This window comes from Vigna unguiculata, chromosome 11, assembly GCF_004118075.2.
Source record: "Vigna unguiculata cultivar IT97K-499-35 chromosome 11, ASM411807v1, whole genome shotgun sequence".
Lineage (NCBI taxonomy): Eukaryota > Viridiplantae > Streptophyta > Magnoliopsida > Fabales > Fabaceae > Vigna > Vigna unguiculata.
Genome location: NC_040289.1, coordinates 2,366,129 through 2,393,513, shown reverse-complemented (window position 1 = coordinate 2,393,513; position 27,385 = coordinate 2,366,129). Strand labels below are relative to the sequence as shown.

Below are 27,385 nucleotides of genomic sequence, written 5' to 3'. Positions count from 1 at the left end.
AGTTTGGTGATAAAAGTGTGGCAGAGAGTACTGTTATAGCAGTGTATTTTCTCTTTCATTTACCTACAGTCACGGAACATTCAACATCCAAACACAACTTTTTTCTTCATCATCACAAGATTTTCTGCTTAGAGCATGCACAATTAATATATATATATATATATATATATATATATATATATATATATGTGTGTGTGTTTTTGTATGACCAAATACCTTTGAAAATTCACACTTCCCGTGATATGTAAATCCAAATACTTCATTTCACGTATCTTTCATTTATCATATATTCACTAAACCAAATCCACAAACTTTCCATGGAGGGAAAACAATTGATTTTGAGATCAATATATTCCTGTATTTTTCTGTTTTTTCTTGTTTTCAAACCACTTCTTACAGAGGCACAATCACCCAACTATGTGGGAGATGACTGCAGTTCCACCACCCCAAAACCTCTCAGCACTGAATACAAAGACAACCTTAACAGTGTCCTCTCATGGCTATCCTCAGATGCAGCCACAAGCAAAGGCTATAACCACAACAGCTTTGGCAACAACACCTCTGGTGCAGATGCTGCTGTGTATGGCCTCTATGATTGCCGTGGTGATGTTTCTGGATACTTTTGTCAGTTCTGTGTGTCCACTGCTTCCAGAGAAGTTCTTCAGCGCTGCCCCAACAGGGTATCTGCAATTACATGGTACGATTTCTGCATCTTAAGGTACTCAAATGAGAACTTCTTTGGGAATGTAACGGTTGACCCGTCATGGAATCATACTGGAACAAAAAATGTGTAGAGTTCGGAAGAGATTCAAAAGGGTGAGGCTTTTATGAGAAGTTTGATCAGAAAAGCCACTGTGGAGACCAACCAGTTGTACTATATGGATGGCTTCAATTTGAGTTCCACTCAGAGAAGGTATGGCTTGGTTCAATGCAGTAGAGATCTCACAAGTGAAGGGTGCAGAGAGTGTTTGGAGACCATGTTAGCAAAAGTTCCCAAATGCTGTGAGCATAAATTGGGGTGGCAAGTTTCCACTGCAAGTTGTCTCATAAAGTATGATGACTACATTTTCTACCTTTTTCACAATCCAGCATCTCCTGTTCCTGTGCCTGATACTCAAATAGGTGACACTAAATTCAATAGCTTTTTTCTTCTCTAACACTACTACACTAATTTTGTTATATATGAGTCTGGTTAAATCTTGAAAATCTGTCTTAAAAACAAGTGTGCTTGTTTTATATTGTTGTTACAGCCAAAGAAAGGGGTGGTGGTAAGGCAAAACTATTGATCATTGGCTTAAGCGTGCTGGGCGCAGTAGCTTTGCTATGTTTCAGTGTTTATTGCTTCTGGTTCAGAAAAAGAACTAGGAGTGGAAGAAAAACTGGTAATTTCCTCTAACAAAACATGGTAGAATTTGTTTGAAGTTATCTTAATTCACATACTCAAAAACTTTTCTTCACCGTAGGTGGGCGTCTTCCTGAGACCATTCGTCTATCATCATATCACAATGTTCAAACTGAGGAAACACTGAATCCAGATATCTCTACAATCCCATTAATCACAATTCTAGAAAGTACTGATAACTTTTCAGAAGCATCTAAGCTGGGGGAAGGTGGATTCGGCCCCGTTTACAAGGTACATAGACTAGGAATTTATGGCATAGATTTTTACTTCTAACATTTTCTTTGTGCTTTAGCCTTATCTTTATCCGATCTTTTATCAGGGAGTTCTACCAGATGGAAGACAAATTGCAGTGAAAAGACTCTCAGAAACTTCTGGTCAAGGGTCAGAAGAGTTCAAGAATGAAGTAACGTTTATAGCTAAATTGCAACACCGCAACCTTGTAAGACTTTTAGCATGCTGCTTGGAGGACAAAGAGAAGATACTTGTATATGAGTATATGACAAATTCAAGTCTCGACTTTCACCTCTTTGGTATGTTATTATCTTTGGTTTAGAAAACCATATCCCATTTGGTTCAAACTTATCAGATAACTACAAACAGTAAAAAAACGACTAAAACTGGTCAAATATTTGTTAAAAAATTGCTTCTTGTGTAGCTTCATTGGATAAGAGTGTTTATGTGGCATCCCTTGCTTCAATTGTTTCTTCAATAATGAGTCATAATTAGTCTTGTTGTCTATGGAAACAAGTCAAATGGTGCTGCTATCTGTGGGACTAAAAGTAGTTAGGACGTATACAGGACATTTATTGTACACAAGTAGTAGGTAGCACCAATTATTATAGTTCATACTCAACAAAATTTACACATCTTTTAGCTTTTCATAATGTGTGTATATTCTCAGATGAGAGAAAGAAAAGACAGCTGGATTGGCAAATAAGATTAAGCATTATACATGGCATAGCAAAAGGACTTTTATACCTTCACGAGGATTCTAGACTCAAAGTTATTCACAGAGATCTCAAAGCTAGCAATGTTTTATTAGATGATGAAATGAATCCTAAAATATCAGATTTTGGATTGGCAAGATCATTTGAGAAAGGCCAGAACCAAGCAAATACCAGACGAGTAATGGGGACATAGTAAGTTCTACTTATACCAAACATAAATCTGTAAATTTAAACATATACTTCAATATCAAATATAACAAAATTTTATTGATTTCCTTTAGTGGATACATGGCTCCAGAGTACGCTATGGAAGGATTGTTTTCGGTGAAATCTGATGTTTTCAGCTATGGAGTTCTTGTTCTGGAAATCATATGTGGGAAAAAGAACAGTGGATTCTATCTATCAGAATGTGGTCAAAGTCTTACATTATATGTGAGTTTTTAGAATAAATATAAACTCAATCTTTCCTCGCATCTTATTCTATATTTTCTTTCATCTCATGTAAATCAAGACATTAATTTTTCAGCAATGTTAACTAAGCTTATGTGATTTAAAAAAATTGCAATTACTTGCAGGCTTGGAAAGTTTGGTGTGAAGGAAAGTGTTTGGAACTAATGGATCCAGTGTTGGAGGAAAGTTGTGTGGAGAGTGAAGTTGCGAAGTGCATGCACATTGGTCTGTTATGTGTTCAAGAAGATGCAGCAGATAGACCAACAATGTCCACTGTTGTTGTAATGCTAGCAAGTGACATGATGTCTCTTCCAAAACCTAACCAACCGGCATTTTCAGTAGGAAGAATGACCTTAGATGACACATCTACTTCAAAAAGTTCCAAGAATCTTTCCATTAATGATGTAACTGTCTCTAACATTTTTCCAAGGTGATGGAAACTTTCAGAAAACCTCTTTCCTTTGATGCTTTCAAAAGCAATAAGAAATGGAAGACCAAATAATTTGCGGATGAAGACTTGGCAACTTTCTGAAATCATTGGTCAGCATGTTGACCCTATACTGTGTTGAATAAGACAAAAAGTATCATCTCCTTTTATATATATATATATATATATATATATATATATATATATATATATATATATATATATATATATATATATATATATATATATATATTGCTAATCCCATGTATATCATGTCTTGTAGAGGCTCTGGCAAAACAGACAGTTTTTCATTTTGATGTATTATGATATCACATTTGCTACAAGAAAAATTTGGATGTTAGAAATATAAAGGTGGGAATGTACATTAATGATGATATTTAGTTACTGGTTTTTTTACCAAATTGTTTCTGTGAAAGAAAATAAGAATCTAACTTTTTGTGAATTAAGAAAAAGTTTCAATACAATAATATTATGATGATACTTTCAATTATTTAACTTGAGAAATAATTAAATGTTTTAATAAAAATCTCACTATTTTGTTGCTTTTAAAAAAATTATGTAATTTAAAAAAAAATATTTATAACAAATCAAATTGCATTCATTTTAAGGATTTATCATTAATAATCGTGATTTCCAGATTAAAAATATATTAATCAAGATTGAAATTTATATTCCTGAATTAAATGGAGTGGGGAATAAAATATTGGATCTACATCCATCGACAATTTAAATCCTTAATACTTATCAATTAAGTTTTAATTGGTAATTTTAATTGAGCAATTGAATGAGTAAAAGTAGTAATTATATGATTTTATCTCATTAGAAATATTACTTTATCAATTAAAATTTCAAAATATTTATAAAGTTAATTATATATTTAAATGGATATATTTTAAAAAAGCATTGGTGTAATCTTCAATGGCTCTGTTGCGTCACGATGGAAGAAGGCAGAAACAAAGGAGCACTGACAAAAAGGAAAGTGCATGCAAAACAAAAAGGCTTTTACTTAATATAAGATAAATTAATTTAAAATATTAGAAAATAATATAAAAAACTATATTTTCTAAATCATATTAGGTTCAGTAATGCTTTGGTCGTTTCTAGATAGGAATGTGCTATTTCAACATATAGATGAGCGAGTGACTTGAGTGTTCATTTCCATTGATTTGAAGGGATGCACGACGACGAATTTGAGGGATGATGATGGGACTTACAATGTGCAGGGAAAAAAGGGCTTAGAGGAAATATGATAATGGTTAGAATAAGAAAAGTAAAAAAAAAAAAAAAAAAAAAAACTTTTCAACAAGTATTGTGAATAGTATTTGAATAGAAGTCCAAATTTTAAAGAAGAAAAATCATGGTAGCGAATAACACCATTGTCCAAATAGAGAATAATTAATGTACTATTTTGTTGTAATTTTTTTAAAAATTATTAATTTGTTTAAATAATGATTCAATCTTTTGTAAAATTGGTTAACCAAATTATGTTTTGGGTTAATCAATTAATTTATTTTAAGTTGTAATAAAGGTTCATTTGTCAATTCAGTGTTCCGTCTTTAGGAGAGCAAGAGGCATAATTGAATGTTTTTGGGTGCTTTTAGGTTAACACAATTTCAATTACAATAGTGAATTATTGTTATTTTAAGTGAGATGTAATTGCAATTGATGAGTCTTTTATAATTCTAATGGCTAAAACCTCTATATAAGTTGAACATTTTTTATCAATGAAAAACAAGTTGAGTTTTATTCAGAAATCTTAGAGTTGATCTCTTCTATCTTAGTGATATCTTAGTGAGAGTTATTATACTAAGTTCTTGAATGATTTAAGAATCATTGGCTATACCAGAGGACTTTTCCATCCTTTGTGTGTTGCCTCATTTGGTAAGAGTGATTATTTCCTTACACCTTTCATATTCACCTCTTCTTCTTTCTTCTTCACCCAAATATCATAAAAACCTCAATTCTGCTCATATTTATCTCATGGTCATAACTCTTGTTCTACTCACCCAAAATCAATGATTCTTAAGTCTAAATTAAAGTTCAGAACTTGAACTTTCACGTCATTTTTGAATCACCTCAATTGGAGTTATACAAATCGAGATATTGACGTTTATAAACAACTGTCCAAACTGGATATTCAACCACTTTCCAACCCACCTTTTTTTACTAATTTTTTTCCAAGTTTCTATAAGTTTCTAATCCTAAAGATCTTAAGTTAGTCCTTGTGCAATGGAGTTCACATAAGATGATCTCCTTATAGTATCTTTGTTCAATTTAACAAAATTTGGTTAAAATAATCCACGCATTTCTAAAATTAAGAAACTAAATTGGGTTAAAATTTTGAAATGAAACTAAAATATATTTAAGTCTAAAAAAATATAATACAGAAAAGTTAAGTCACATAGGTGTTATGTTTATACAATGATAATTCTAAGTTTAAAAGGTGACTTTATAATTACTTTTCCAGAACTTGATATTTTGAAATCAATTAGTTATATACAAACATATGTGATGTATATGCAAGTCAATTTTAATTACTTTATAATCCATTAAGTCACATGAGTGTTCAAGTACGGAAAGTAATGTTTTTGAATATTCTTTATTTCAATTTTTTTTCCATGAGTCATACTTTCCTTGCATTAGTTGTGTGAATGTAATGAAGAGAAGTATATGAGATGCTTTGATTCCTTTTTAGCAATTGAATCTTCACTCTAATTTGGATATTAGAAATCTAAAGGAAAGTAAATGATAATGGTCAAAAGGATAAAAATGTTACGAATATTGAACTCAGAGCTGGCAACGTAACGTAACAAGGATTTAACGTAAAGAAAGAAAAGAGAGTAACCACTGTGTATGGCTGAAAGACGTAGAACTTATTATTGAATGAAAAACAGATAGCGTTTTTATACAGAGAGAGTAACTGTTATAACAGAAATAACAGAAGGAACAGAAACTGAATATAGTTTTGGTTTTACACCTTACAATATTCCCCCTCAAACCAAACTAGATACATCTACAACACCAATACTCTCTCTTAGAAACTTGAACCTTGCATGCTTCAATACTTTCGTCAGAATGTCCGCAAACTGCACCTCTGACTTACAATGTTCCACTACCATTTTTTCATTTGAAACTTGCTCTCTGATAAAATGAAACTTTGTTTCGATGTGTTTGCTCCTTCCGTGAGAGATAGGGTGCTTTGCCAAGTTTATGGCTGATTGATTGTCAACCAATAACCTCAGTTTACACCTTTAATTTATTCCCAGTTCTTTCAACAGAGAACACAACCAGATTGCTTGGCAAGCAGCTTCAGATGCTGCTATGTATTCAGCTTCGCATGATGAGAGTGCCACTACTGGTTGAGCTTGTATACTTTGTGCTTATCAGTCTCCTGCACAAAGCCAATGGGCTGCTGCACATATACTTCTTCCTCTAAGGGACCATTCAAGAACGCAAATTTTACATCTAGTTGGTGCAGACTTCGGTTCTCGTTTGTTGCCAAAGTCACTACTAATCTGACCGTTTCAATTCTCGCTACTGGTGCATAAACCTCTCCATAGTTTATACCAGCCTTTTGCAAGAAACCTTTCGCCACGAGCCTGGCCTTGTGCCTCACGATTTCACCACTAGCATTCACCTTGACTTTGTAAATCCATTTGAGAGCAATGGGCTTTTTGTTCAGAGGCAACTCTACCAACTCCCAGGTGTTGTTTCTTTTAATGGAGTCAATCTCCTCCTCCATTGCTCGCCACCAGTGACCATCCCGTGCTGCCTCCTCAAATGTGATTTGTTCTGATTCAGCAATTAGTGCAGAATGCACTAAATTCCCGTCAGAGGTTACAACAGTATCGTGGGTGATATCATAGTCTCGAAGATATGATGGTGGCTGTGATCTTCGTCCTTATTTCCTCACGGCCAAATCAGTGATGTTTTTATCTGTAGATTCTTCTTCTCCTAAAACGATTTTTGGAGCGTTGGTGTCTTTCGTGCTTGCCACTGTCCAGTCCCAACTAGATGACTCATCCACATACACATCTCTGCTAGTGGACACGTGCTTTGATTTGGGGTCATATAATTTGTAGCCACCTGTCTCATGGTAGCCAATCAGCACTTAGGGTGTGCTTTTATCATCCAGCTTTCTTCTCCAAGCATCAGGGACGTGTTTGTAGCAGAGAGACCCGAATATCTTGAGGTGTGAAATGTCAGGTTTGACACCTGTCCAAGCTTCCTCAGGTGTCATCAACTTCAGTCTTCTTGTTGGTGACCGATTCAGCACATATGTTGTTGTACTTGCTGCTTCTCCCCACAGGAACCTTGGCATATTCTTGGTTTTCAGCATACACCTAACCTTGTTAAGCAAGGTCTTGTTTCTTCTTTCTACAGTTCCATTATGTTAGGAGTGTATGGAGGAGTGAACTCATGAACAATCCCTTCTTTCTCACAGAATTCCCTGAATTCTATTGATGTATATTCCCCTCCACCATCAGACCTTAGAACCTTGATGCTACTCCCACTTTGTTCCACCATATTTTTGAATCTTTTAAACACTGACAACACTTCACTCTTCCTTTTGATTAGATAGATCCACATTTTTCTAGTAATATCATCTATGAACGTGAGGATATACCTGTTCCCACTAGGCGTTTCTACTTGCATAGGACCACAAACATCTGAGTAAACAGCTCCTAGTTTCTCAGTGGCTTTCGTAGGGACGAATATTCTTTGAACTTTGGCCTAGTCTGTTTGCACTGTATGCATTCTCTACACACCTTTTCTGGAATCTTGATCGGTGGAAGCCCATTGACCATATCTTTCGCACTTAGATTTGATAAGTGTTGGAAATTCAGATGCCCAAACCTGTTGTGCCATATCCATTCATCCTTGTTCACTGCTGTAGCTAGACATTGGTGTTTTCGAGTATTCATTGCAATACGAAAGGTTCTGTTCTCTGAGAGATCTGCATGAACAACTAGTCTCTTCGATTGATCGTAAACATCTAGACCGTTCTCCTTCATTTCCATCATGAAACCTTTCTGCAACAATTGTCCAAGACTGAGGAGGTTTGTCTTTAAACCTGGTACATACAGAACACCATCAATCATCACTTCTCTGCCCTCTGAATCCTGTAATACCACTCGACCAATACCTTCTGAATTTAGGCTGCTATCATCAGCAAACCTAATCTTCCCCTGCGAAGAATCATCAAGTTTGATAAACCAATTACGTCTACCTGTCATATGAGTGGAGCACCCCGAGTCTAAATACCAGGAAGCTATTTCCTCTGAGTCTGCGCTACTGGTTTTGGCCATAAGTAACACCACATCAGAATCAGAAGAGGCTGCGTCTTGGGCCAAATTAGCTTGGTTCTTTGGCCTGTTCTTGGCACCTTCACCATACCAACATTCACGGGCAAAGTGCCCAAGCTTCTGGTAGTTATAACACTTCAATTTTTTTCTTCCACTCCTTGTCATCTTTTCCTTGTCTCTTCTGATCTTTTCCAGCCTTGGATTCATCTTCAGATTTCTCTTCTTGCTTCTTGCGGTGCTTTCCTTCTTTCTTGAAGCTTTTTGCCTTTGTGTTGTAAGTTGTTCTGACCTGTAACGCCTGTTCTTGGCAGTGTTTACGATCATCCATCCTAAACTCGTGTGCTTCCAGAGAGTGTTGGAGTTCCTCTATCTCCAGTGTCGCAAGATTCTTTGTTTCTTCTATAGTTATCACTAAGTGATCAAATTTAGGAGGAAGTGACCTTAATACCTTGTGTATTACGTGTTGTTCTGACACTTTATCACCACAACATTTCATCGCATTCACCAGTTCTTGAATTTTGTTCAAGTATTGAGCTACTGTCTCGCTGTCTTCCATCATCAAAAATTCAAACTTCCTTTTTAACGCTTGCAGTTTCACTGTCTTGTGCTTATCATCACCATATGTCTTAATCAATATTTCCCAAGCCTCTTTTGCTGTCTCAGCTTGTGAAATCTTGTTAAAGATTTGTGAATCTACACATTGGTACAACAAGAACCTTGCTTTGTCGTCCAACTTCTGATGCAGCCTATAATTCTTCTTGTCTTCGTATGTAGCTTTGCTGCTAAGCTCTCCAAGACCCGTTTCAATTATTTCTGCCACATCTTGGAACTGAAACACAGCCTTCATCTTTATCTTCCAATCATCAAACATCTTACCATTAAAGATTGGTAAGCCTCCTTGTATGATGCTTCCACTTCCGACCATCTTGATTCTGAAAAACTCCTCAGACTTTTGCACACTTCTTGACACCTTTCACTTTTGAAGATTGTGCTATTTCCTGGCCGCGCACCACTTCTCTACGATGCTCCTCTTTATACTATCGAACAATTACACAAGCGAACCTATGCTCTGATACCATATTGAACTCAGAGCTGGCAACGTAACGTAACAAGGATTTAACATAAAGAAAGAAAAGAGAGTAACCACTGTGTATGGCTGAAAGACGTAGAACTTATTATTGAATGAAAAACATATGGCGTTTTTATACAAAGAGAGTAACTGTTATAACAGAAATAACAGAAGGAACAGAAACTGAATATAGTTTTGGTTTTACACCTTACAATAACGAATACGATAATTTTAATAAAAAGAATTATTTGCACAATTTAAAATTATAACAGAAAAGTGTTACAATTTATAGCAGACATTAAATCTTTGAATTTCTTTTTTATTCTTTTAAATATAATCTTCAAAGTTCTGGCTTTCAATTATAATGTTGATAAGTAACATGTGGATAAACATTTTAATAAAACTACTTTTAATATTTCGAAATATTTTTTCTTCATGGTTTTTCTAACGAGTTTAGTAATATTTATGTGTCTTTCTTAACCAAACTCATGTATCTCTTAACCAAATTTATGTCTAATGTAATTACTACATCAATGTTAACATGTTTATAATTAAAAAATAACTTTTAACCAACAGGCAAGAGTTATAGCAATCTCACTTATTTAAGTGGTTTAATATTAAATATGGTAATTAGTCGTGTAAAAACAAATCATGTTGACATAGGAATATTTACATTGTGTAAAGGTGTCAATTTCACGGGTTAGTTCCGATTTACTTTTAAATAAATTCTTATTTTATTGGTTTATTGAATGAGGTGTCAATAAGTCTAGGCTACTAAAGCTCCTTTTCAAAGTAGGTTAGGATGATGACCAAATTGGATTTAATATTATTATAAGACTTTAGTTAATTCTTAAACGTAATGCCTTCGAGTTAGGTTAAAGGTTGATCCAAGTCGACTCACGTTGAAAATCGAATCGAGTCAGTACGGGTCGAAAGTCAAAGCGAGTTAATTCGGATTAGAGGATTGAGAAGAGTATGTCCTAGTTGATGGGTGGAGCTAAGTTGGCTTGAGCCGGAGGTCAAGCAAAGCTGGCCTGGACTAGAAATTGAGATGAGTCGGTCCAGATCGAAAGTCAAAATGAGTCATCCCATGCTGAAGGTCGACCTAAGATAACCTAAGACAAATGTCAAGTTGAGCACAACCAAAGTTTGAGGCGAGTTAGCACAATCAAAGGTTGAGGTGAGTCGACCTATGCTCAGATTTGAGACAAATTGACTCATGCTTAGAGTCGAACCAAGTCGACTCGGGTTGAAAATCGAGTTGAGTCAGCTAGGATCGAAGGTTGAGTTAAGCTGACATGGGCCGAAGGTCAAGTCGAGTCAGCACAGGTCGAAAGTCAAACCGAGTTGGCACAAGCTGAATGTCAAGCCTAGTCGGTGTGGCTGAAGGTTGAGGTGATTTGGCCATTTCCTAGAGTCGAGTTGAGTTGGCCCTCAGTCTTGATCAACTTGTCTGAACCCTCGATCCCAACCAATTTATTTCGATCCTCGATCCCAAATGACTCATCTTGATCCTTAGCTCGGGCCGGCTTGGCTCACATTCTGAAATCACAGGTCTGCAAGTGAAGTTTTTAGTTTCTGGTCTTTTACCAAATTGGTTTCTGTAAAAGAAAATAAGAATCTAAGTTTTAGTGAATTAAGAAAAAGTTTCAAAACAATAAAACTATGATGATACTTTTATTTAGTTATTTAACATGATAGATAATTAAATATTTTAATAAAAAAACTCATACTATTTTGTGTTTTTAAAAAAAATGATGTAACCATTTTTAGGATATATATTAGGAATCATGATTTCTGGATAAAAGTGTATCTTGATCAAGATTGATAATTGCAACTATATTCCTGATTTAATTAGAGTGGTGAATAAAATATTGGATCTTAGGATATTTATTCGAATTGTGATGGTTTATACTTTGAGAGACGTGGTTTTATACATATAACATTAATTAGTCTTACTAATATAAAATATTTAACATCACTTCTAATTCAAAACATTAAGTCAACGGAGATTATGAATTTTTCATCTTATATAACGTTTAATTTTGACTTTTGTACCCAATGTCGGACGACTTTGAGACTTTGACTCACACTTAACTTATTTTCAATAATCTTTCCTCAAGAGTAAATCCTTTTTTTTTATATGGTATATTTCTCATCAAGTGTACGGTGATCTTTTTTGTTAAAGTTATGTTGTCAGTCATCCGAACCATCGACATATAGTGACTATGTTTTGTTATGGTTATCTTATCAGTTATCTTGGAAGATCGGTTGTGACCCTTTTTGTTGTGGTTATGAGTCACTCCGAACCCTAGACTATGATATCATTAATGAATTATTTTTTTTCTCATATTAGTTGGTTATTGAGAAATTATAATTCTATTCTAACTTGAATTATTCCCTATAAATTATAATGTCATCGATAATTTAAATCCTAAATACTTATCAGTTAAATGATTTTATCTGATCAGAAACATTACTTACTCAATCAAAATTTAAAAATATTTATAAAGTTGAATATATTTTAAATACATATATCTAAAAAACAAATGGTGTAATATCCAACGGCTCTGTTGCGATGGAAGAAGGCAGAGACACAGGAGTGTGTACAAAGAGTGATGGACCGTACAAACGAAAGTGCATGCAAAACAAAATTAGGAAGAAAAAAAAAATGTTAATCCATTCATATATCTTCGATTAGAGTGGTTTATAATATTTGCTTTAGAATTGTTCATAAATTAAAAAATTACTCGTGTAAATAATTATCTTTAACTTATAAACTTTAAATATATTAAACTTATATTACATTTTTTTTAATCACTTTCATTTAAGATGTTTTTAAGTTGTAAGTTTTAGAAAATGATTTCGTATAAAACACTTTCAGGAAAAATTTATCGAAAGTTGTTCGATCAAACTTCATTCCACCCTTTAGCCTCAGATGGAGTGATGAAAAGCACAAAAAGGAAAAGAAAAAGTATAAATTCGTGATTATTTAAAACGAGACGAAAAGATTGAAAAAATAAATAAATAAAACTGAGATATTATAATAATTTTATTTTTATTTTATAATTATTTATTATTATAATAATAATAAAGTATAATCAATGTCTTTAAAATTAACCTATATATTAAAAAAAAGAACAAATTGGTTATATAAACTATATTTTTTCTTTTCTTTCGCGCACCGCTTTTCATAAATGGAAGGAAACAAAAACTTAAAATATATTGTCAAATTGTTAGTCACTAAAACAAATCCATACAAGTATAATTTGGCAATCGCTTTACTTAAAATAAAAAAAAAATTATGACTTTAGTGATAATGTAATATATATTCAGTAATAATAACAACAAATACCTGATCTTAAAAAACTAATTTTGTCCCTAAAAAAACCCATTTTTAATTTTCTTAACAAGAGAGACTAATATAACTGTAATTTAAACTTTTAGAGACCTGAATAATGTTTTATCTTATTATGATCATTTGAACTAGTGAAATTAATAGAAGGTATGTACATTTCTTTTTTCTAGAGTCTAACTAACAGCGATATATTATTATTAAATATTATAAAAAAGTGTTATATTATCATTGACATATTGACATCCCAACCACGTTCAGATCCTAAAACACATTTATCAATTGTCATTACATAAACAATGTTATCAAGAAAAAAGCAAGAATCTTTTATTTAAATATGACTTTACAGTTATCAAAATTAATAACTATTAACCATATGACATGGAACTTTTATTCTATCAAAGCATTCTAGTTAAATTTATTGAATCAAGTTTCCCACTGAAGTTTTGTTCTCTAACAAGTTTCAAATCAAACTTGTGACAAATCCTTATAAGAAAAGTTGATCGATTAAGAAATAAATAAAGGATAATGATATTTTAACCCATCTTTTTTTATTCACTTTTAAAACATTATTTCAATTACCATTAAATCATCTATTTTGATTCTTTTTAGTGATGTGAAGATCTAATGGTGATTGAAATAGTAGGTTAAAAGTGAGTCCAAAAAAATGGGTTAAAGTATCATTGTCCAAAAATAAATTATGCCTTTTATGCAAATGCACCCGTTGAAAGAAAAAAAAAATCATGGACCACAAAAAAGAAGATGAATTCATTTCACTGGAAAACCAGAAAAAACCATTAACACAGCCATTTTTTTTCCAAGACATAACATGAAACTACATAGGAGGAGAGGTAACAAACTGCCTAGGAACACTGAACAAGTCCTTCCCAGCAAAAGGAGTGGTCCACTCTCTCAATCCAGCAGATGATGAAGTTTCCCTATTCATGCCAACGTTTTGCAATCCACTCATGCAGGGACTGCTTCTCCTATTTCCATAACTGTTTCTCAACAATGAAGAGATCCCTAGACAAGCTCCACCTGAAGAAGATGTCACATTCAAACTCCAATCTATGCTGGTGTAGTCAAACTCTGGCATCAACCCCCCAGTGTTCCAATCCATGTGTGGATTGGAGCTGAATGTTCTGGCTGCACTATGATGACCGGAAAACAGTCCGAGGGATGTCGGCACCGCGAGTGCAGGCGACGGCGGCGCGTTCATGCTCCACGAACCGTGGTGCCGAGGAGGAGGAATCGAAGGCGGCGGTGTTGATGATGCACCCATTGGCTTGCAGAAACCACCCACCCCAGCAGATGAGTAATCTACTGGTCCAAAGAAATGAGAATATTCTTTGTAAGGAGCTTGGCAAAATTGCTCCAAATGATTTGGACTGATACATCTTACACTTTGAGTTTGTAGTAACTTCCCATTTGACCTCACATTTTCAACACCTGGAATGCTATTTACATACCACCCTGCAGCTCCTGAAGGAAAGGAATTTAAAGAAACCATGGAGTTTTGTTTGGCATTTGTGAATTGTGGATGCTGCATCATCACTGGTTCCCTTCCTAGTCCTTGTTGAATCATTCTTCCTTCGTTTGCAACACCAATAGGCATGCCAGCCTCCATTTTGATCAATGGAGACACTGCCTGCATGGATGGTGCCATGGCTAACATGGCAGAAGAAGGGCTTGATCCTGGAACACCACTCCATCGTCTCTCCGTGGTGAAATTCGGATGATTCGGTTGCACAGACTGTACATTCCCAGATTCAAGGTCTGGGAACATAGAGTCTGAACCACCATCCTTATCCTTGTTGTAATGGTTGAAGTCACTTTCACTCTCTCTCTGCTGCATGGAAACCGACTCTGCCGGCAATCCTTGTGATCTAATCGGACTATTACTGTTCTGACCAGAATCTTCGGACTTTGATTGGGTCCCATGATGTTCCTGCTTCTGTGTTTTTAAGGTATTTTCTGCCTTTTGAAGATCACCTTCACAAGCAACAATTGCTCTTTCAACCTCTTGCTTTGAACAATTGTACTTGACCTCCAAGGCAGATATCTGAGCGAGTTCATCAGTTATGTCAATTTTCAAATTACCCTCACTCACAAGGCTTGTACTATCCTTAGTTTGTGATTGTTCTTCATTTGCTTCAAAAAGCCATGACACTGATTGCTCTAATTTTCCATCGTTTAACATCAAGGCCAGTGTTGCTCTTTCGGAAGAGAACCCCATTGCCACTAATTGTTGTGCAAGTGATTCTAGCTTTCTTGACAACAGGTAACCGCGACACCGGTCATGCAACTCTTGAGCTCTCCTTTCCCTCTGTCTCTGGTGCTTCCTCTCATTCTTCAACCGAATTTTCTCCCTCCTGTCACTATCACAACCAGGTACACTATCAGGCCGTGTAGAAGAGTTCGTTACTGCTACCTTCTCTTTAGACTCTTCTGACTCACCGGAGCAGCTTCCATTGATAGAAACTGAATCACTCTCGGACACGGCTCCTAGGGGACTACTAGAATGCTCATCTGCATCCTCCACTTTCGTGAAATTACCGGTGTCATGAACTCGAATAGAGGAAGCAACCAATAATGTTTCTGGTGTTTGAAATGTTCCCAAGATGGGATTTTGTTGTGGACTAGCAGGAACCCCACTTCCATGAGTAGGAGACACAGAAGTCTTCGGAGAAGTCTTATGTTGTTCCTTACCAGCCCTTGCAGAGGCTTTCTCTTGGGACTTTGATTTTGATTTCACTGATGGAGACATTCTATTGGTTGCTGTACTTGTCTGCATTGTATATAAACAAAAATGAAAAAGATTCAGTCTTCATTTTTCATTGTATATGAACAAAAACAATCAAACACTACAATTATAATAGAATTATGTAGGAAATTTGATCATTTCAATCGGCGAATCGCAAACTAGTGTATAGATTGGATCAAATCAGCAAGGTATTGAAATCTGATGATAAATTGATCATGGCAATTAACCAGACACAGAATCAAAAATTGCTACATGAAGTTCCTATGTCGACATGTATCTATAACCCTCTTGCAATTATCATTGTTTGTTAACACATTTGTGGTGTCAAATGATTACACCAAGTTAACTGGCAAAATTGTGCACAAATTAATGAAATGAAATTAAACAAAAAAAAAATGAAACCGCAATACGTTTCATCTCCAAACTAAATGAATGAATGAATGAAAAATTAGCTGTTCCTGAACCTAACCACCATGGACAATGCCCAATGACATCATATGCCAGAACTTCTTCCTATGGAAAAAACCTTTTCAAAATCACAAAAAATCGTCCATTTTTTATTCAGATATAACGAAATTAAAGATGGACATACGTATTTCAAAAAACTGAAGAACCCTTGAGAACAAAAAGCATGGGTATTGAACACCATGAGAAATTTAAAATATGCAAGATCGTTATTAAAACTAATCCATCGAGAGATCACGACTAAAATAGAAATCCCAGAACAAAGGTCGGAATCCATTTCTACTTGTCCAAGGAACCTTGCCAACAATAAGTAAAAACGTGTTCTTAAGGTGTGTAATCGACATCAGAATTGCATCCATTTCTAAGACACCAATTTCACCAGCTTGGATAAAATTATTCCAAGCATTAATCAAATCCAATCTATAAGGGAAAACAAAAACAGAAATCTTGAATACAAGCTTTTCGAACAATTTAAAACCTCTTAGCAATTATCAAAATGAGGCAGGCACAAACAATCTTCCTATTCCACCCCACCAAAAACAAACATCACTTCCATAATTGGGAACTTTTCACAGAAAAAAATGGTTTCAGACCCACAAGAATAAAATCCTAAAGATCCAACCTTTACCCTACCCATCATCACAGAAAACATTCAAAACCGTATAAATTCAGATCATAGACTTTAAACCAGTAACCCCAAAGATTTAAAGAAACTCAATTAAAGGTTAAATTCCCAGAAAACAAAGAACAACCCACATCCATGGGTGATTCAAGAGGAAGCATAGAAGAAAGAAACTCACCAATGAACCACACAACAGAGCCTCTGAAGATGAATGGCGTTTCTGTGTTGGTTTGTTTCTCCTTATTCTTTCTCTCCCTTTCCTTTCTGTTTTTGATTTTGCTGTGTATTCTAATAATATAAAGTAGTTTCCTCTTTTTCCTTCTTACAAAATATATTTATCAATTTTTTTTTCTTTTTCTTTTTAGCCACACGGCACTTTCCCTGTGTCTTTCTCGCCATGTTTGATGAAAAATAATGTATAATTAACTACCATGTTTGGATCCCATTTTTTTTCATTGTTAGAAAGGAAAACTACTAAAACAATAAAGATTAAAATAGAATTTGCCATCCCTTAATAGCATTTTGCTTTTAGATTAAAGTAATCACTCCGTTAATATAATAATATTTCTTACAGTTGATTACTTGTCATTAAATTGATTAAACTAGTTCCATAACTAATTAGTTTAATTTTTGAGAGACACTTTAAATGTCAAAAAGACATTTTTTTTAAATAATTTTTCATTGTGATAGAAACTAAACTTCTTATGATTGATTAAGAGATAATAAAATAGAATCACTCATGAACATGCGAATTAAACTTTTACTAAAAAGACAAAAGTGCTTTCCCTTTCTTTAACAAAGCAAAGGGACAAACAAGTGTTTTTCAATGTTTTGGATCCCACGAACATGACTTACGTTTAACGTCATCAATTTTTTTTATTTGATTATGTTCCGCTTTCCAATGACACCCTTGCCTTAACTATCTCATTCATGTCCATTTTCAACAAGCAACCACAAACTTTTATATATAAAAATATATAATATTTTAAAAATTGAAGTTAGATTAGATTAGTGTTAAACTAAAAACTTTAATGAAATGACTAAGGTGTATTGATGAGTTATTATTTTTCTTATTCCATTGTTTTTTTTTGTCCATCTTGATGTTTGTTTAGTGTTTATTTCTCTTTTGTTAGTGTATTTTCTTCAATTGGGTATCATTGGTCCATTATTTCGAATTTTGAGTAATTTGACATTAATTGGTCTAATTTTTGTCTCTAATTATTTTTAGGTACTTGATGAAGCAAATTTGGAGCTTGGATGCTAATTATAAGGTCGAGAGAGAGTTGTCACGTGATTTCCATATCATTGTTACGTCTGCGCCATTCACTTCATTGGACTAGCATTTTCAGCCCATAGTGACATTTTTGTAATTCTACTGACCAGAATGACATTTTTATAAATTTGTGCATCTGTGCATATATGACTATGTGAAGGGTTTAGGGTTTTGTAACTAGCACACTCATTCTTCGTTTTTCATCTCCTTTTTGCGTTTTGGAGAGCTTTGAAGACGCATTGATGGCAGCCACCCTATTTTCACGTTTTGGTGCATTTGGACAACACCCATGTTAGGATTTTACATTCTGATTTGATAATTTACATTATAATTCACTTTTTCTTTGTTTATGATGTCTTTTGATTCTGGTTCATTCAATAACTCGAGTTTCATGGAGAACTAATTTGGAGTATTGATTCTTTGATGAGAATGTGATGAAATCTTGAGATTTTATGCATATTTTTCGTTGTTTACGTTACTCTTCATCATTTTAATAGGTGGTTTGTTATTAGATACGAATTTTGGGCATGCTTAATGTTTGGATTTTCGTTCTTACATTGAAACAAAATGGAATTTGTGCTTAATGATTTTAGGTGCTATTTTTGGATGCTCTCACATATGCTTAATTAGTGGGTACGATTAGATGATGTGATGAGATCTTGTTAATCCTCGCTTAGTGGTTTAATTATGAGTTCACAAGAGTTTCTGAACAGTGTATGTAATTTTAGTAATTTGTGATAGGTGGATTTACATTCGAATTAGAGAATCAATGCATTTTTATCATATGCAATTACGTATTAATTTTGTGTGGAAATTGTAAATCTGCCAACCTTTTTTGTGTTGAATGGCAATCTGGAAAGCTTTGAATGATAGATTTGATCATTGAAAGACGACTTTGGTTTAACTATTAATCATTACATTTAACTGTTCTATTTGATTGGATACAACCTCGATCATATTTACAATAGTTTCGCCTATAGCATATTTAAGTCACATATTTTAAGATATTTTAACGATAATTTAAGTCTCATTATGTATAATATTTTAAGATATTTTATTGATATTAATCAATCAATTATTTAATTTATAAAGTAGTGGTATTTTTTATGATAATAATTTATAATTTTTATTTTAACAATGTTTAATATATAAATTTTAAAATAATTTGTAATTTTTTAATATAAATATATCACACTTATCATACCAAAATATTTTTAAAATAAATATATCGGTTTACATCATAATATTTAATATAATTAAAATTGAAAATACTAGTGAATTTTATTGCAAAACACTAATAAAGGGTATTATATTATATATAGTCGGGGAAGAAGACAATTTAACTGAAATTTACAAATGGATCACGAACAATGAATTATGTTATATAAGAGTTTAAATAAATTGTATGATTATGTAAGTAAACTGAATCAAATTGATCTACTTCTAGAATTACTTATACAACTTGAATTCCTTAAGTTATTATTAATCAACATTTATTTTAAAATATATCTTTCAATTTCTTAAGCTATACTCTTATTTAATTCAAACAAATGTATTTAAAGCAATTTATACTTAAAAAAAACACAACTAATTTAATAATTCAGTTCAATATTATTCTTAAAACAATTCGAAATTGAAAGTTTTCAACAACCCTTTCTCTAAATATAATATACGATATTTTTGTCTAAATCTATTTAAATTGTGGAACATTCACAATAATAATTACAAATATGGATAATGATATTTAATATTTATAAAATCAAGCGATAAAGATATCAAAATATAATTGCAGTTATATAAAGACACCAATAATACACATGATTATTAAAATTTATTAATATAATTAATTATCAATCTCTTGATGGTTAGACTTCAAGTTCCTTTAATAATCATTTATTTCTCAATAAAAAAGAACTACATTTAAGAAAAGTAATATAACAATTAATTATTCAAATTCTATATTTAGAAATATGTCTGATTGAGCAATCTATTTTAAAATCTCTTTTCATTAACAAATAAATATTACACATAAATAAAGAAAATGAAAGAATATGAAAAAGTCTTCAATTGTTGCTTTCTAGCTTCCAATCCTTCGAATGGTAGTCCCTCCAAAATGTAAATAACCTTTATTTATAGGTTGTTAGTTCTAAAACAGGAGGGGTAAAATTTTATAAATTTTGCTCAAAAATCAAATTCTTAGAATTTCTTACCAAAATAATTTTTAGCTAATTTCGATTTGCTAAATAAATTTTCTTCAAATAAAACTCACATTTTCATTTTCTTTCCATTTCGGGAGATTTATTTTCTTTTTCGATAAAAATATTTGGTAATGCATAGGGAGATAAAAAAGAGGTTTCAAAATCATCATTTTCCTTAATCCTCAACCGATGACTTATTTTGGTACACTTGTTTTAACATACTCTGATTGAAATAAAAATTAAGTTTCACAACTTTTATTTCCTTCTCCCTCGATAATGAATTATTCTGGTACATCCAATAGTCCTCAGAGTGATAGGGCCAATCATAGTTTATATACACATTCTTTCTCAAATCTTTCAAAATGTCTTTTAAAGACAAAATTATGACAATAACTAGATTTCAGAACAGACAATACTTTAAATATGGTGATTGACCTGACAATGATTGACCTGACAATGTTATCTCAATGGATACATGATAAAAATCAACGAAAGTATATAGAAAGAAAATGATAGGGTGCAGAAAGTAATATCCTCAAATTGAGACAAACTCATAACTGACCCACTAACGACTTCGTTTTAGCATTCTTACTCTAATTTATGATAAATGGAAACTAATATGATAGGTTAGTTTCACATATTATGTTATTTATAACTTAATTGTTATAAAGGATATTTCAAACTAACCGATGTGTTGATAAAATTTACAAACGGAATATAATAAAAAATAAAACTCCTTTTGAAAATTATTATTTTTGAATGAGAGAAGTTAATGGAGACAATGTTTTAAATATTAAGTAGACATGTATATGGAGTATAATTATGTAGAGTTATTAGTTTATATTATTTTGATAATGATAATATTTTTAAGTATATTTTTAGTTTAATAGATAAATAGAAAATAATGTTACATTAAGATTAATCAATATATTGAATTTTCATAATTATTAATGGAATTTCACTGATAAAAATAAATTTGTCAATAAAACTAAAGTTATTAATGAATATTATTGAGGAAATTTAGAATTTTAATTATTGATGGCAATATTAGTTCATAATATTTTTTGATAAATTTGAATTTGAATTTTCGAAGGATATTTGAATTATAAGTTGACTGATAAAAAGAAAAAGAGGAGTAACCGAAGTTAGTGACAAAGGTGCGACAACAATGCACTGACAGAGCATTGGTAAAGGCCACGATCACAATGGCAATTGAAGGTGGAGGAGGAGAAAGAAGAAGATGAAGAGTAGGAGTAAGAGAAAGTGAGGAGGTGATGAACACAACAACTACAACAATGGTGATGGAAGAGGAAGAGGACAAGGAGGAGAGAAGGAAGAAACATTGACGAATTTTGGATAAAATTCGTTACTAATTATTGACACATTTACTACCGGATTGAAGATGTTGATATTTATCGATTGATTTTTAACCATTGTTAATTATCGATGGATTTTTCAATTTGTCAGTAAAATTTATTGACAAACATTTTATTAACAGATGTTTGACCTTCAGTAATTTGTCAAAAAATGTCAATTATCGACGAATTTTTGCTATTATCAATAGATTTTGTTTGGTGATAATTAGCGTTTTTTTTGCAGTGACTTAAGAATACATGAAAACATGTATAATATTAGAATGTTCACTCTCTCTTCTAACAAAATTATTCTAATAGTGTTGGTTTGCACTCTATCTTAAAGAGACATCCATGGGCAAATTATTTAAACTTTAAATCTTCTAAGTCTTGGCTCCTAATTAATTCGTCTTGGGAAGTTATTAACAATAAATATCTTCAATATGCCAATATACTTTTAGATAATTTCTTTGAAAGTTGTGTAGTCAGACTGAGTGGTACTGGACTACATCTTATAAAGCAAGATTTTATGCTATTTGAATCTTGTGAATGGAAAAAAGTAATTGAAGGAAGAGTTTACCAGAAATAATCAGTCAAAAATTTTGTATATATGTAGGATCAAATTCTTCACATGGACAAAACTGAAGGTTTTTTATCAACTTGACTCTAAAGCTTCCAACAAACTTTCATATTCTACTGTAGAGCTGTACTATTATACTATATATACTATATACATGACACATGAGTCCATTGAAGACATACCTTGGCATAACAAAAATGTATATGATTGATTTACTATAAGCCTTAATTTAGACTTCATTTTGATAATTTTTCCACTCTCCATATATTGAGCTAAAAGTTCCTCCTCCAAAGCCTTTTGCACACTCAATAAGTGTTTCTCTGACACAATGTTCCCATAACATTGCCATATCCTCAAGTGACCATGTCTGATCCAAGCATCTCAGAGAGCATCTCAGCTTTGATTTTGCTATTGTTGATAGGTCTTTCTGGTCTTCAGTGCTGTTGAAGTTGAATAAAAAGGTATAAAGGTAAAAGCACGAAAAGAAAGGTTTAATTATGGTGTAATTCTTGTTGATGAAATATGAAACTTAGTATTTATAGGATCCAATATTCTCTGACAATCAAATAGTTTCATAGTCGTTATTTTACAAACAAGACTTGATAACTACTCAAAATTTAGATGAATAATTTCTTAAGAATATAAACAGAAGAAAATCATCGTAATCTCTAACCTGACTTCTGACATCTGTTGGTCTACAATAACAGGCGAGGAAGTTGGATAATCTGTAGGAACGAACAGCCTTAATGGTTTGACTATTGACTGCATGACAAATATTCATCGTCAATGTAACAGAGCACAAAAAATCAATATGCAAAGTTCAGAACAGAATATAAAGTAGTTCACCTTTTTATCAGCAGAAATATGAAATAGTAGGTTCTTATTGACAGTTTCTGCATTGAAAAGGAATTCGATAACCAACCCTTCACTAGCTTCAGCAGCTACTCCCGGCGCTTCAAGAAAGCTGTAATTTCCTCCAACAACAATCTCACTGTCTACCAATCGATTGTTGATCTCCTTTATTTCTTCTAAAAGAGAAGAATTTTCCTGCTAGAGTTAGCAATGCTAATGTTAAGATTTATATGAAGGAGGTCAAGGTTTAGAAAGCAAAGGAGAACTGTGTGTATCTTGTAAAGGACTTATTCATCCAAAAAAAAAAAATCACACAACATTAGTTGACCTTTATAACAATGAAGCAAAAACTCTTAGAAAAAGCAATGAAGCAAAATTTGTGGGAGCATAAAAAAATACAAGGAAGCCTTTAAGAAATCCATGTGGGAATGGCAACACCCAAAATACAAATGGTAAGTTCTTAGTAACTAACTAGATCTATGGTAAATTCACCATACCACGTCACCAATATCAGAACATTTTATCCTTGGTGTTCATCAAAAAAGTTTTATAAATATGACCATTAAGATCTATTGCTGATGTAACTAATGATATGATAGTGAAACTTTTCCAGCATATGAATTTTTCTTTTGTTCTTAAATGTTTTCTAATTATATTTTTTTTAAGTCAGAAAAAATACAAAGAGAACATAAGATGAGGTACCATAACTAACATGTGTAAAAAGCATAAAACATTAAAGACAGAGGAAATCAATGAAAAGATGTTCAATCCCTCTACATTTATACTAGTGAGACCCCTGTGAAAAGGTCATATGTTGTGTTCTAGATTTAAGTAGAACACCTAATCTAGTCCAAAATATGAATTCTTATTGCAGAAATTAAGAAAGAGATACTTAAGTACTGCATTTAGAATTGCAGAATTTACTAAACAAAATAATGATATATTATTCAGCAGAGTGCATTTGTGAAAAAAATAATAGTGAAAAATAAACTAGAAAGAAGGTATATTACCATAATTCTAGGCTTCTTTTTTTCATATGCGAGTGAAGTCCAGTCAGGTTCCTCAGCATCAGACAACTGGTCTGTTTTCATGCTGTGAGACCTTTTCCAACCAGTTGGAAAAAAACCATGCCAAGTCACATATCTAGCTTGTGAAAATGGCTCAATATCTGATGCAAAACTTTTCCCAGTTTGTGCAATGAGGCCTGGTTGGTTTTGTTGTTGAACCATCTTTGGTGGTCCATTTAAGAACTCTGGAGTTGGCGGCACATCATTCCAATAAACTGCCTCTCTAATTTCATTAACTGATGCACTCAATGCTTCAGGTGATATGACGGCTAACTAGAAGTATATCACAATAACAGAATTTAGGACAACCACTTATATGATTCAAAGAAAAGCAGATAAGAGGCACGGAAACAGTAAGTTTTGGACCAACCACTTTAAGAATGTGCTTCATTTCAGCACTTGGCTCATCAAAAGTCAGGTTAGATTTACGAGAAATTTCTTCAAGCTTATTGCAGTTTTCGGTCAAGGGTGAAGCTGAAATGCCCGGACTGTTGACTCTGACACTAAATGCTTCACTTGCTTTCCCTGCACCTTGGGCTTGCTTCTGTTCGGCATTGTCAGGGCCTGAGTTTGAAAAATTGTAAAAAATCTTTGCTAGTAACCTCTGGCCAAGATAACATGGAAAAGATAGCATAAAAATGTACAACTCTAGCTGATTAAAAAAAAACTGAGTTGATAGATGTACCTTTCATGATAGAAACTTGATCTACATGCTGTGAGGAATTGGTATATTGTTTTTCCACTTGCTGCTCTTTTAAGCATATCATGTTTTGCTGAGAAACATCCTTCCACGTATGATAGTTTTGTGTTCCCAATGCTTGTGGCGATGGTTTCGTTTCTATTATTTTCACTTGCTGCTCTTTTAAGCAAGGCTTGTTTTGCTGAGAAACATACTTCCATATATCAGAGTTCTGTGTTCTCAATGGTTGTGGTAATGGTTCCGTTTCCATTATTTTCAAGCATGGCTTCTTTTGCTGAGAAACATCCCTCCATATATGAGAGTTCTGTGTTCCCAATGGTTGTGGTGATGGTTTCGTTTCTATTATTTTCACTTGCTGCTCTTTTAAGCATGGCTTGTTTTGCTGAGAAACATCCTTCCATATATGAGAGTTCTGTGTTCCCAATGCTTGTGGCAATGGTTTCGTTTCCACTATTTTCACTTGCTGCTCTTTTATGCATGGCTTGTTTTCCTGAGAAACATCCTTCCTTATACGAGAGTTCTGTGTGCCAAATGCTTGAGGTGATGGTTTCCTTTCCATTTTTTTCACTTGCTGCTCTTTCCAGCATGGCTTGTTTTCCTGAGAAACATCCTTCCGTATATGGTAGTTCTGTGTTCCCAATGCTTGTGGCCATGGTTTTGTTTCCATCTTTTTCACTTGCTGCTGTTCTAAGCATGCCTTGTTTTGCTGAGAAACATCCTTCCATATATAAGAGTTTTGTGTTCCCAATGCTTGTGACAATGGTTTCGTTTCCATTATTTTCACTTGCTGCTCTTTCAAGCATGGCTTGTTTTCTTGAGAAAGATCCTTCCATATATGAGAGTTCTGTGTGCCCAATGCTTGAGGTAATGGTTTCGTTTCGATTTTTTTCACTTGCTGCTCTTTTAAGCATGGCTTGTTTTCCTGAGAAACATCCTTCCGTATATCGTAGTTCTGTTTTCCCAATGCTTGTTGTGATTGTTTCGTTTCAATTATTTCCAATGGGGAAATACTAGAATGTGATGGACCAGATTGTTTCCTGGATTGCTCATCAGCTAAATGTTTTAGTCCTTGATGATTGGAAGAAACATTCCTTGAAAAAAAACTAGTTTGTATAAACTTTTCTGCTTCATCTAGAATCTTCTTGGTATCAGTGGTTATTTGGCATTTCTTCAATCTGAAGAGTGCCAAAACAACTTCTATTTTTTTCATCGTCTTTCTCAGTTTTTCGAAAATATTTGTATTTGATCCTTGAGGAGAAGACACAAGCTGAAGAAATTTTTAACATAAATATAAAAGATTAGTGGTAACAAGAAAAACAATGTGTAAATCTAGGATCATAGTTTGCTTGAATCAATCACCAACCTGTTGAAGTACCCTGTTCATCTGTTGGTAAGAGAAATGAACTTTTGAAAAATAGGCACTATTCATCCTTTGAATCTGCAATTAAAAGTACCACAACAATTGTAATTGCAGATTCATGTTCAGTTACTCATTATCCACGGGAATAGATAAATTCCTAATACTCTTTACTTATTGCAAAATTAATGATCTTATAGGCACTACTCGACCATCCTTATTGCTTTTGTCGCTGTCTTAGTTTTTGTAGTTTTTGTTCTGAACAACAGTTCATAGACAGACAATGAGGCATACTGATATAACTTCAGAATGTGTAAAAGAGATAAGGAAAAGTTCACGCACAATTTCCAAAATTGTTAAGCAATTTAAGACGCTTTACGAAATTATTCAATTCAAGCAAAAATAGATGTACAGAAAATATATCATAAATTGTCTTAAATTTTCATGGGAAGACCAGAATGTGAATACATGCTCCACTACACTAGGCAATTATTGCCCACAAAATATCATGGGTAGAGCTAACAGTTTTATTTTTATAGCAACTAGACTTTGTTGTAAATGTACTGAGTCAAGAGTGGTGGTTTAGTCTCACAGTCGATTAGAAATGTGAGTTAAATAAAGGTTATAAAACTCCCAAAGAGGCCACAACTAAAACAGGTTAAGGGCAATAAACCCATTTACGATGACTTTCCAATAGTATGATTGCTTCTAGTTTACTTGTTGGAGTGAAAGAATAGAAAAACCAATATACAGTTACAAAAAATGTATATCCTTTACAGTGCACGTTACCAAATTTTCAAAAATTATGTAATATGCATTCAATATGAAGGCAGAAGGAAAAGAAAGTGAAGAGAAACAACTTCTTCGTTACCTCTTGGTAAACCTGCTCCTTCCAATCTATATTTGCAGATTCTCCAGTTTCTGAAATAGAATGTGTAAACATGAACATTCATTAAACCTAGAAAAAATCACATGTTGGTGCAAGTGTATTATTGGGAGTTGGTGGGAGTAGGTCATGGAATTTTCGAAAGAGTTGTGAATATAATAGAGAAACAGAGGTGCAGTTGGGTTAAAAAACAGCTCTGTCAACTTCCATTTAAATCCAAAACCATTGAACGCCAACAAAAGGTTGAAACAAGTCTATATAATAAACTGTTAACTTTAAGCTGAGGAAAAAC

At 33.2% G+C, this 27,385-nt stretch overlaps 5 protein-coding genes across 5 annotated transcripts; 2 read left to right on the top strand and 3 right to left on the bottom strand.

Moving 5' to 3' along the window:
* Window positions 1–219: 219 nt before the first annotated feature.
* LOC114169137 (cysteine-rich receptor-like protein kinase 10) lies at window positions 220–3,385 on the top strand. Its single transcript, XM_028054176.1, has 7 exons — window positions 220–1,122; window positions 1,251–1,382; window positions 1,464–1,633; window positions 1,722–1,932; window positions 2,304–2,541; window positions 2,631–2,781; window positions 2,925–3,385. The coding sequence occupies exons 1-7, from the start codon at window positions 828–830 to the stop codon at window positions 3,231–3,233; spliced, it is 1,506 nt and encodes a 501-aa protein (XP_027909977.1). The 5' UTR covers window positions 220–827; the 3' UTR covers window positions 3,234–3,385.
* LOC114169414 (cysteine-rich receptor-like protein kinase 25) lies at window positions 318–794 on the top strand. Its single transcript, XM_028054555.1, has one exon. It carries the CDS (start codon window positions 318–320, stop codon window positions 792–794), a length of 477 nt encoding a protein of 158 aa, XP_027910356.1.
* Window positions 3,386–8,680: 5,295 nt separating the features above from the next.
* LOC114169413 lies at window positions 8,681–9,478 on the bottom strand. The gene has a single exon (XM_028054554.1). It carries the CDS (start codon window positions 9,476–9,478, stop codon window positions 8,681–8,683), a length of 798 nt encoding a protein of 265 aa, XP_027910355.1.
* A 4,243-nt stretch (window positions 9,479–13,721) lies between these two features.
* Window positions 13,722–17,131, bottom strand: LOC114170561. Its single transcript, XM_028056065.1, has 2 exons — window positions 17,007–17,131; window positions 13,722–15,765 (listed from the first exon to the last, which is right to left on the bottom strand). Exon 2 carries the CDS (start codon window positions 15,742–15,744, stop codon window positions 13,813–13,815), a length of 1,932 nt encoding a protein of 643 aa, XP_027911866.1. The 5' UTR covers window positions 15,745–15,765; window positions 17,007–17,131; the 3' UTR covers window positions 13,722–13,812.
* A 5,143-nt stretch (window positions 17,132–22,274) lies between these two features.
* Window positions 22,275–27,150, bottom strand: LOC114169411 (mediator of RNA polymerase II transcription subunit 15a-like). The gene is made up of 8 exons (XM_028054553.1): window positions 27,079–27,150; window positions 26,214–26,288; window positions 24,836–26,117; window positions 24,521–24,714; window positions 24,094–24,423; window positions 23,078–23,278; window positions 22,905–22,993; window positions 22,275–22,671 (listed from the first exon to the last, which is right to left on the bottom strand). Exons 1-8 carry the CDS (start codon window positions 27,148–27,150, stop codon window positions 22,461–22,463), a joined length of 2,454 nt encoding a protein of 817 aa, XP_027910354.1. The 3' UTR covers window positions 22,275–22,460.
* Window positions 27,151–27,385: the final 235 nt, after the last annotated feature.